The sequence below is a fragment of the Helianthus annuus genome, chromosome 10 (genome assembly GCF_002127325.2).
Source record: "Helianthus annuus cultivar XRQ/B chromosome 10, HanXRQr2.0-SUNRISE, whole genome shotgun sequence".
NCBI classification, from domain to species: domain Eukaryota; kingdom Viridiplantae; phylum Streptophyta; class Magnoliopsida; order Asterales; family Asteraceae; genus Helianthus; species Helianthus annuus.
The window spans coordinates 48,492,347-48,504,234 of record NC_035442.2 but is presented as its reverse complement, the minus strand read 5'-3'; the positions used below and the strand labels follow the sequence as shown (position 1 = coordinate 48,504,234).

Below are 11,888 nucleotides of genomic sequence, written 5' to 3'. Positions count from 1 at the left end.
GTCCCGATTGTATGACACCAATAGGGACTGACATTCTGTCTTCTATACACATAAAATCAGTCCTCAATCTATGTTGTCATACAACATCATTTCAGTCTCGAATACATTTCGTCGGTAACTGAAAATCAGTCCTTGATACTAGGCCATTCAGGGACTGAAAATCAGTACTTAAACCTTGTCTATTTTGTCCCAAATACAATTAATTAGCTTTAGGTTCCATGACAATTCAATCTCTAATAAGACGTTGTAGAGACTGAGAATTAGTCCCTGATAACATACCATTTCATTCCTTAATATATTTTATTAGGGACTGAAAAATAATCTTAGATGTTATCCTATTTAGTTTCGAATATGTTTTTAGGGACTGAAAATGTGTATCTTTTAAGAACTTTTTTCAGTCCTGAATATGTTCTTTTAGAGATTGAGAATCAGTCCCTGATAACATACAATTTTAGTCTTCCATTTACCTTTTAGGGACTGAAAAATAATCTTAGATGTCATTATTTAGTCTGGAATATGTTTTTTTAGAGACTGAAATTTTGTATTTTTAAGAACTTTTTCAATCCTGGATATGTTTTTTAGGGACTGACAATCACTCCCTAATATGTTAATTTCGTAAGTAAAAAATAGTCTCTGATGCTATGACTGTTTCTAGTCATGAGTTTTTGAAGACTAAAAAATAGTCTTTGATACTAATTTGATAGTCTATAATATGAATGCACATTTTGGTAATATATTTACTTTTTAGGACTAATGAGGGTCTTAAATGCAATGATATTCTCAACAAATTTAATCCATAACATTGTAGCATGTTAATTCTAAACTTTAATAAAGTTAAAAGTAAAACATATAATTAAATAGTACTTAGTAGATAAATCCTAAACTTCAAAATAGTAAATCAAACACCAACAAACTAAGTCTTAACTAACTCACTTCCTAAATCAAACTATCATTGTCATTGAGTTGCCCATCCAAATCATTTGCTCCACCCCTCATATGCGCGGAAATTGAGCTCTCAAAATCTGGAAACTTTGAGCTCATGAACATTAACACTTTTTCAGATTTCTCATTGCTTTGTTTCAATTTCTCTTCTAGTAAAGCAACCTTATTTCGAAGTGCTTCCGCCTCTCTTGAAGATGGTTGAGACGATCCAGCTTCCGATGTCATCCAAAAATCTTTTTTTCTGAAAACCGGTCCGACGCCTACCTTCCATGCAGATTTTGTTGTTTTTTCCTTAGCACATACACTTTCAATTGCCTCCTTTTCGAGCTCGTGATCCGTGGTAGTAGTTATCGTTGTCCCTTCAGAAATTAACTTCGCCACTGCCTCCTCTTTATGATGAATAATATTTTCCTAACAAAGAGAGTGTAACAATAACATCAATACGTAGTAAACGAATAAACAGATCATTCAAATTTCGAACAAATAATGTGACTTTTCTAAATAAAAGTCTTTGATAACTAAATGCCTCAGCCTCTAAAAAATATAAAAACCAATGAGATTATAACAATATCATCAGGTTTTATTTCTTTAAAAAATAATATAAAAAAAGGAATCATTCACATTATTATATTTGATAAACAAAGGCTTCTCATCATTCACATCATATTCTAAAAAATGAAAAAAAAAATGAAACCTAAGGGCTGGCTTAGTTGTTGTCTTGGTCTATATATTCTCTAAACCTGACTTGCATCTATCCAAAATCCAGTTCTAAAAAATAGCACATTTTGTACAGATTAAACAACACAGGATTGCAGGAACATCAAGTATTATACATCATATATTATCTAAACGAATAAACTAAATACATAATACAAGATTACAGGAACATGTATTATACAGTAAAAATACATATTACAAGATTATACAGCAAGTATTATTAGCAGCAGCAAAAATCAGAATCATTAACACTAGAATCAAATTAAAACAAGAACGGCAACAATAATCGGAATCATTAGCATGAGAATTAGATTAAAACAAGAACAACAGCAATAATCGGAATCATTAACATTATAATCAGATTAAAACAAGACCAGCAGCAATAATCGGAATCATTAACATCATAATCAGATTAAAACAAGAACAGCAACAATAATCGGAGGTTCGAAATCATTAACAGCTGCATGTATTATTAATAGCAGAAACTAATAACCCAAAATTAAAATTCGACAAGATTATATAGCATAAACACGAGCTTTAAACAAAGAGAGTAAGAACTTACATATTCACTTTTTGCCTCATCATTTAACCATCCTTTTTTAGCATTATAATGCAACTTGTAATAGACTTCAAAGGGACTAGGCGGCGTTTGAGTCTCACGATTTGTCTGTGTCAACAAAACCAATAATATAACATAAGGTTTGATAAATGTGTGTTGAAAACATTAAAGTTGGAACTAGCAAATAATGGTCCATAATCTAAATATTGACATAAATGGTCCATAAATGAAAAGAGGTAGGGATGAGCAAAATCCATTACCCGACCCGACTCGAAGAATACCCGACCCGACCCAATAACCGAGAACCCATTATAACACAACCCGAAATAATACCCTAAATATAAACTCGGTTCCGATTCTTTTGTTACTCGGCTATAGCGGTCCACGGTTACAAGACCGACCCGGATACTCAGTTCCATTTATTTGATTTCAGCTTAGCAAGTGTGTTATTCTGGTAGCTTTGTGAAGGATGTGAAGCATTAAACTGGGAAGCTACTCTACTGTACTACATCCTCAAGCCTTCCACAATGAAGAAGTCAAGACCGGCTGCGAAAATACATTCAACAGACCGGCTGCCAACAGTCTGCAGACCTATAAAATGTGAATTTAGCTGAACAACTTGATAGAAGTTTGGTGGCTTCATCTGGTCGTCCTGCCCAGCACAATCTTGCTACTGATAAATCAGTTCAAGAATAATCAGGAAGCAAATCAGACACGGATAGATCTCATAACAAATTTAAGCAACAACTTAAAATGAACTGAAACTGCTGACAAGCATGGCTGCAATGCCTGCCTGTCTGCGTATTCAGTTCAGCATTCACGAACGCACGCGTAATGAGAAATCTGATTCATACCAAAAATGCCCTCCACATAAACGCCATCGACTGACGTCTAGACACTCTATCACTACATAACATCCATGATAATACATCCTGTGCTATAACCCTAAACCTTTCCATAGCTAAAACATGACATACAACATAAAAAGACCTAACCGAAGCACGAATTTGAAAGACGCAAGCACGCAGTGTCGGTAAAAAGGGCAAAAGTCAGGAGAAAACTGCTTCAATACAAAACCTTTTAATCATTTTCCATAACCCTAACACAATTTGGCACCTCTCAGTTGGACTTAACACAACATATTCCCTATACAAATCCATAACATGTGCATATTAAATTCCAGATCCACGATAAATCCAGATGAAAACGAGGCTCTTTTTCTTTATGCTTTAGACACATATAAGTTTGAAAAGGGTTTGTAAGAGCTTGCGGAGGAGAAGGATAAGTTGCACGAGACACTCGATTTATAAGAAAAAAAGATGTTTGAAAACAGGTTCGTCTTGTTCTACTGGATTCTAAAGAATGCTACTTTAAGTTTCAAAATGTTTGGAAATAGGTTCGTGTTGTTCTACTGGAAACAGGTTCGTCTTGTTCTACTGGATTCTAAAGAATGCTACAGTTATTCGAAAAGTCTTATATATCTACTTTGACTTGAAAAGTAAAATCTATGGTCAAACGGGTCAGTATATCAAACATGCCAGCAGACGGGCGACGGCTGCCAACTGCGAGCATGCTAGCATATTGACTGTTCGGTGAACTCTTTAATAGAAAACCAATTACGTACATACCTGGTAAGTGGTAACCGCAAGTCCGCAAGAACTTCTGATCTTTTTTGACTTATGGTATTATACCTATACCAGCTTTGTTCTTCTAAGTTTTGAGTTAGAGAAATTTATGAATTAGGTTAAGATGATCTACAATATATTACATATATGCAGTAGGGAACTGGGTATTTGATTTATAATACATTAAGGACTTGTAGGATTTGTTTTAGAATATATTATGGATTTGTAGTAGGATTTGTTTTATAATTTAATCTTTAGAATATATTATGGATCGATTTGCAGTACTATTTGTTTTATTAGAGATTAAATTTCTGATCACTTATGGGCCAGTAGAGATTAAAATGATTAAAATTCTGATCACTTATTGATTTGCAGTAGGATTTGTAAAAATTAATATCGGTTCCACAAGGTCCAAGTCGTTTCCTTTATATATAGAACCGGAACCGACCCAAACCCGATTTGATCACCAAAACAAGAACCGAACTAAATACCTATAGGTTAGGGTCGGGCCGGTTTCGGGTTATTTTAGGGTCGGGTATGGGTTATTGTCGGTCCGGATCCAAAAATGCTCACCCCTAAAAAGAGGGTACTAGAGAAATTTTACTAAATCAAATAAAACCCTTTAAAAGTTTAAACAATAAATCTTCAAAACTTACCATGTGGAACACGTGATTGGCTATTGACCGAGAGCCTCCTCTACTTGCGATAACTTGTTTTCCACGATTAAGTTCCATTTGATCACTATATTTCTATAAAGTTAAGAACAATGGGCCAGTGAGTTATGTGCAATCAAATCACTATGATCCAGTAGCATATACATGTATGCCTTATAAGTTATAAGTATGCAAGTAGCTTTTTGTATGTATGCATATATATGATGTTAACATAAAGTTTACCCGAGTTGATTCTAACTCCCAATAATCGCACAAATGGTTCCAATCTTCCAGACTCCGACAATTGGATTTCATCATTGATCTTGCCAACAGAGGATTAGTTTTTCCTCCATTCATCTTCCAGTGGGCACTCACCTCACCTCGGGTGCGTGTCCATTGGCGACGTAGTCGATTATCCACATATCCCATGAAAGCTTTATCTGTTCGCAACAAATTGAATTTTCCCTGCATTGAATATGTATGTTAACAATACAAATTAAAATGTAAATAACTTCTCAATAATTAAAATTAAAAGTATATACAACTTACTTGTAACTTTTCATACATCAGATTTTTTATATCAGCAGGTATCGAGTCCCATTTATGATAGTTCATTGGACATACACTACAGACTACAATCCCAATCTCATTCGCAAACTGAGTAGCTGTTTTCCCAACAAATCCTTTCGTACCACCAGCCATTGTTAAATCAATTTTGGAACCCTCGGGCAAATTCTCAAAGTCTTTTGTAGCGCTAAGATTGAGATTTGGACCACGCCTTTTTGGTGGTTCAACTTGGGGTTGATCTACAGCTGCACATTGTTTTACAATCAGGGGAGGCTCAAAGAGTATTTCAATCAAAACAAACATAATAATTGTACTTTAAATAAATCTAAAGACCAGCTGACTAATGGAAGCTAGTGGTTGAGACTTTGGATTTGTTCTAGTTTGAATAGTTTATGATTTCTTATTATCTTTTTAGGCAGAAGAAAACATACCAAGTTTTTGTCACCCGTTAAAAAATTAAGATCAGCCCATCTGACCGGTCAAAAATTAAGATCTGCGCAGTCTAACCCGTTAAATTGAAAAGGGTTGTCTCAATAAACCCGATCCGACCCATTCAAAGGGAAAAAGACACCCATATCAACCCAAAAGTTTGAAAACCGCCCATACCAACCTTGATTTGGAACTATAAGTAACACACAAGTATGTAATAAAATTTAAATAATCAAAAGGATGTGATATTTACCGGTAGTTGTAGCGGCGTTACGCTTGCGTCTACGGGTTGAGCGCGGTACTATATTAGATGCACTTTCGATGGCCACCGACTGATTTGTAGGTCCTCTAGAATCTTCTTCAGGCATCGTTCTTGTAAGGACCATCATCACCAAAAACACAAACTTCCACATTGTACTAGAAGGAAATTAATAGTCACTTAACTAAAAGAAATATACATTACACAACAGGTCATATTTATTACCAGAACATAAATAGATAAATCATTTCTATTCTTGCTATTTGCCACGAGCTCATACTTTATGTACAATAATACATTACACAACCGGTCATATTTTTTTACCGACCCATTACTCACAGGTAGCAATTTCAATCCATAATTCACTAACAAATGGGCAGATTCAGGTTGACGTTATCTCTACGAAGTCAAATGGGTCAAACAAGTCACACAGGTAAATGAACTCAATAAACTTGATGCTAATATATTTGACCTACAAAGTCAAACCATGCTCCGTTTGAAAGAAATCTAGAACATTAAAATAAGAGTGAAATTGTATATGAGTCCATTTGACCATAAAAGTCCAGTTAGTAGTTCCTAATTTGTTAATCATTCACATGTATAAACAAAATAATAAACTAAATACAAATCAAATCCAACTCAACTTCGTAAAATACATCACAATTTGATCTTCTAAACCGACTAAAAAATGACAAATCATTCACAGCAGCAACAGATTTACATGAATACAAAGAAGGCGCTACCAGGCCTCTTAGGCTTGTTAGGCTTGTGATTGATATATAGTTGCAAGAACTAAAATTGATAAATTGATAACTAAATCGGCCCAATTCGAGATGGGCAAATCTCTGAATTACAAAGAAAACTATGATAACCAAATTAATAGGACAAAAGAAAATAACCCTAGAACATGGATACTTAAACTAAAAAAATAGTGGGAACGGTTCTCCCCACTACTCCTGACATCGTAGGTTAACCTTGTTGTATGAAATCATATGATTATGATTCTTCTTAAGAAGGACATTGTGGTAAGTCTGGTGGTTATCATAGATTGCTTAAAAACAAACTTGAGATTTAAAGTTTGATTCACGTGTTACTTTACTAACGGAAAGCAAGTTATGTTAAAGGTTGGGAATAACTAAAACATCATTAAGATTAATAGCGTGAGAGATGGTAGTAGAGCCAATGTGAGAAATTGGGAGTTTACCACCATCGCCAAACATAACATTACCTGGACCGGTGAAGGTGGTTGCATTGGGAACGGTAGCCAGATTGTTTGGCATATGATAGGTAGCGCCAGTGTTGATAAACCAATAGCGAATGTTGTTGCCAATGTTACATTGCGCAGTGAAGGCTTTAGAAATGTGTGCTTCGGTGGGAACGGTTTTGGAGGTAAACTGAAGCAATTGAGGACATAGATTTTCATAGTGGCCCTTGGTGTGACAAAGTTGACAGTGTGGGGGGCGTCGACCACGGCCGTGACCCCCACCACAGAAATTAGGGCCATCTCTACCACCACAGTGAGGGCTGTTTTGGGTAGACGGTTGCACAAAAGTAACTTTGAAAGCAACCAGGTTTGGCGCGGTTCCATGGTAAGACTGCAAAAACTGTTGGAATTAATCTTGATGTTACGGGTTTTGTTCATAGGTCACCGGTTCACAGATACGGGTTCGCGAAGGTTGCGGGTCAATAGTGCAAATGAATCAGGGGTAAAAGAGTCAAAGTTTGCATTTTAAGGTTAAAGTATTAAAGTGTCATGTGTGTGATTAATTTGAGCACATGCAAAATACAAAGTTGTGAACGTTGCATGACAGTCAAAGATAAAGATGACCGAGTAAAGTGGGAGATAAAGAGCTAGTTTGTTGGTGATTCATGGGATGGTGGACTAAGTTTTTTTAGCATGTGGTTGTTTATTTGTGATAGAGTTTGCTTTCAATTGTACCCCTTTTTATTATCGAATAAAAGAAGTAAACATATTTGTGAGTATAAAGTTTGGGGCCTGAACCAACATTTGGTATCAGAGTGAGGTCGAAACGAGGGTGGAGAAACGAGAGCGGGTGAAGGCGGTGTTCTCCGTTTTGAGAGTCGGTTCAGAGAAGAGGGGAGTAGCCCTCTAAACTGCAAGGCTAAGAAGAGAAAAAGAGATCGTTGTTGAAGGCGGTGATTACAGTTGAGAGGAAGAAAGAAGAGAAGCAGGTTCCGTGTGAACCGAACATGGTTCTAAGTGAGCCATGTGAAGACAAAACTAAGACGTGAAAAGAGTTCTAAGTGAACCTATCGGTTCTTAGTGAGCCGGAGAAGACGAGGAGAAGTTCTGATTGAACCGAGTATGCTTCTGAGTAAGCCGACAGAGAGAAGGAAGAAGGCGATTGTGGAAGGGTTCTGTGTGAGCCGCATGTAGAAGATTGTTCTTTGTGAACCAAGGTGAACAGATCTGTGTGATCGGAAAAGGAGACGAAATCAAGACCAGAAAAGATGTTCTGTGTGAACAAAAGGGGTGTTTTGAGTAGTGAATGGCAGGCTTACAAATAATAGGGTTTCTGGTATGAAGGTGATAATTACGCAAGGCCACTGGTGGAATAATTATTGAGAGAATAATCAAAGCAAAGAGGGTATTCGCAAGTAGATCAGCAAAATATTTCTTGCAGCAAGTAGCAGCATGTTCAGGTAGTTTCGGGCAAAATTTCGGGCTTGAATCGGTAACGAATTAGTACCGTGTTGCAGTGGAATGGGGCTGCTAAAGGCGAGTGCACAAGAAACCAAACCTTTGTGGTTCGTTGCAAGAAGCAAGATTAGCAAGAGGAAAGTTTCGGATGGCAAGAAAAGCGAGAATGAATGCGATATAGATCCCAGGAGACCATGAATTCAACCCATCAATCAAGAACAAAATAATAATCGAACAAAGAACAAGAAGAGAGGGATTAACCCTAATATGCAATTGTATTAATATATGAACAACAGAACCTGGTTGTTACAAGATGTAAGATACAAGATTCCAGGGTTACAAAAATACAAACTAAAACTAAACTATTTATAGACTTCAATGGGTGCGAGTGTAGAGTCGTGTCTCTTCGTGAAAGGACATGTCTCTTGGATGTGTGGTTGAGAATGATTCTGAAGAGTTGCGTCTCTTCTTGTCTTCCTTGTGGCCGTCGATCTAAAGGTGTGTCTCCAAGAGACACATCTATTCCTTGAGTGGTGGTTACAAACTTCTGAAATGACATAATCACCCCCCGAACTTTATAACCGCCTTGTAACCGCCATCTAAATAATTTTAAAGTAGTGCATAATCAACCCTTGCACTTCTATCAAACTTTGATCACACAATTAAGGCCAACATTCACCCCCCTAATTGTTGATCCAAGTTTGATTCTTGAACTTTGCATGCTTCTTCCTGGACAAACTTTAATCCTGGTGTATGCGTCACATACTACACCAAAACCTTTGCGGCCTCATCCATGTCTACATATGTCTATGCAAACCATTATGTTCCCGCGATGATTCCATCAACAATCTTCAACCCTGCAAGTCCTTAGGGAATTCTCCGACCCGAACACCGTCTCTTGCGATTGATCTTTGTGATGGCATCCTCTCTTCCTTCTCTGTATCTTTTCTCCTTCCTGGGCAATCTCTGGACCCAATGTCTTTAACGATATGCGAATTCGGGATCAACTTCTTGGGAGACTTGTTATTTGGTGATTTCCATGAACGAAGGATGGCTTCCCCTGCGCGTACTCATCCTCTTCCGCCGCCCGGCCGCACTTTCCTCCATTCAGACCCGTACCAACATGCTCGGTTCGCCCGACGATTTCCTGCCTTCCCTCAGATGATTCTTCCGAACCGCGAAACCCTTGCCTTGATTGAAGAATTGAACCCATGATCTTGATTCTTTGAGCCTTGGCTCTGATACCAATATAGATCCCAGGAGACCATGAATTCAACCCATCAATCAAGAACAAAATAATAATCGAACAAAGAACAAGAAGAGAGGGATTAACCCTAATATGCAATTGTATTAATATATGAACAACAGAACCTGGTTGTTACAAGATGTAAGATACAAGATTCCAGGGTTACAAAAATACAAACTAAAACTAAACTATTTATAGACTTCAATGGGTGCGAGTGTAGAGTCGTGTCTCTTCGTGAAAGGACATGTCTCTTGGATGTGTGGTTGAGAATGATTCTGAAGAGTTGCGTCTCTTCTTGTCTTCCTTGTGGCCGTCGATCTAAAGGTGTGTCTCCAAGAGACACATCTATTCCTTGAGTGGTGGTTACAAACTTCTGAAATGACATAATCACCCCCCGAACTTTATAACCGCCTTGTAACCGCCATCTAAATAATTTTAAAGTAGTGCATAATCAACCCTTGCACTTCTATCAAACTTTGATCACACAATTAAGGCCAACATGCGACCCAGAAGCGAGCAAGTAGCAAGAACGAGGATCAAGATTAAGGGGGTGCATGTTGGAACTAATCTTGATGTTACGGGTTTTGTTCACAGGTAACCGGTTCACAGATACGGGTTCGCGAAGGTTGTGAGTTTTGTGAGTATAAAGTTTGGGGCCTGAGCCAACAAAAACAAACCATTGCTATTGTGCTAATAAATCACGAAACGTAGGAACTTGCTTGGATGTTCGTAACAATGTTGAAAACGTTTCGAAGGAAGGACTGAGGCCACGCAAAAACTAGTGTAGCTGGTCAAGGGGATCAACAGAAGTATCAACTGTAGCGAGTTGATCGCAAATGGCTTTGAATTTTCTGCCAAAAACAGCAACAGTATATCTGTACCTTTGTTCAGCTGTCGAAGAGGTTTTGAATCCACTCCACGGATGAATTGTTGTAAGCCGCTTCAAGGGCGAGCCAGATTGCCCGAGCAGTTTGGAGGCCAAGGATTTCAGAGGCAGCTTCTTCAGTCAATGATGCGTGAAGGATAATTATTGCACGCTGATCAGCGCTTAGCCAGGATTATCATGATTGGTAACATTTATTAAACTCAGCAAAACATGGCATACTCTAATAAGTTAACATGAAATGAAGGTGGATTTCTACGTTACTGGATGAACCATAAAAAACACACTTAAAAAATAAAAATTATGCATCTAATTTATAGTGATACCTAATAATTATTTAGGTTAAGAAAAGGCTGCTGGCCCTAGCCTAATGTATACTTTTTTTTGAATTTCGGTCCAACAGGTTTGTAACTCGGTTACTTGTGTTCCTGGACCGGAACCGACCCGAACCCGACATCTAAGCCAACAATAGATAGGTTAACTCTTAACAGCGCCATTTTCTTTTTTTTTTTTGTCTGATATGTCTTTTTTTTTCTGGTTTATATTGCAGGAAACGGAAATAGCAGCAGCAGGTCGAGGTAATTTAACTTTATATTGGATGCAATTTTTGTAGTGTAGGTAAATTCCAGTGCTCTATCTTTCGAGGTAAATTTAGTTCGGAACTTAAAATACTAGTTAATACTAAAAATCATGTTAAAACTAAAAATCATCACAAGGGGCAAACAATTAATCAACTTCTAAACGAATATATCCATCAATAATATACGAATAGGTATTCAAATATGAGCTAAATGAAGACACAAATTAGGAACCAACAAATTAAACCAAAACTAAACTAGGGCTTATAGAATCTCAGACAAGTGTGTGTAGTGTTGCTTAATTGCTTGAAAACTAGTTCAATTAATACCTTAATCTTCAAATACAGGCTGATTGATTGAGTGAATCCACCGAATCTCACACAGAAACTGATGGGCGTCGTAGTAGAGTGTTCGTGAAGGAGTAGTAGAGGGATAATGGGATCTTGAATCATCGAACGTGTATACAATGAACGTGTATGCAGAACATCCGATTTCCATGGATTAGTTTTGGCGGGGAGTTGCAGATTTACTAACTTCTTCCAAACTTTTAGTTCCCTGGTATTTATAAGAATTCTCTAATGACTAATAAATGTAACAAAATTAATATATTATAAGATATTAAATGACACTTGATTGACAAACCTGCAATGAAATGGACGGTTTTTTGGGAAATTGACAATGGATATCCGGTGGTTGTGTGCGATGTCGGTGCTAGAAAGGTTTTCATTTAAATTTAAGTGTAACCTATACTTATTTCATATATATTAT

At 37.1% G+C, this 11,888-nt stretch overlaps 1 protein-coding gene across 1 annotated transcript; it reads right to left on the bottom strand.

Annotated features, from left to right (window-relative positions):
* Positions 1–818: 818 nt before the first annotated feature.
* LOC110884945 lies at positions 819–11,677 on the bottom strand. The gene is made up of 7 exons (XM_022132640.2): positions 11,450–11,677; positions 5,746–5,909; positions 5,046–5,308; positions 4,740–4,961; positions 4,500–4,592; positions 2,222–2,326; positions 819–1,353 (listed from the first exon to the last, which is right to left on the bottom strand). The coding sequence occupies exons 2-7, from the start codon at positions 5,903–5,905 to the stop codon at positions 937–939; spliced, it is 1,260 nt and encodes a 419-aa protein (XP_021988332.1). The 5' UTR covers positions 5,906–5,909; positions 11,450–11,677; the 3' UTR covers positions 819–936.
* Positions 11,678–11,888: the final 211 nt, after the last annotated feature.

Bases quoted from the DNA above. Each gene is read 5' to 3' on its own strand.
- LOC110884945 (XM_022132640.2), bottom strand. From the start codon at position 5,905: ATGTGGAAGTTTGTGTTTTTGGTGATGATGGTCCTTACAAGAACGATG. The intron at 4,962-5,045 runs GTAAGTTGTATA...TATTCAATGCAG, and splicing joins TGATGTATGAAAAGTTACAA to GGAAAATTCAATTTGTTGCG. The intron at 2,327-4,499 runs GTAAGTTTTGAA...TTGTTGACACAG, and splicing joins CCAATCACGTGTTCCACATG to ACAAATCGTGAGACTCAAAC.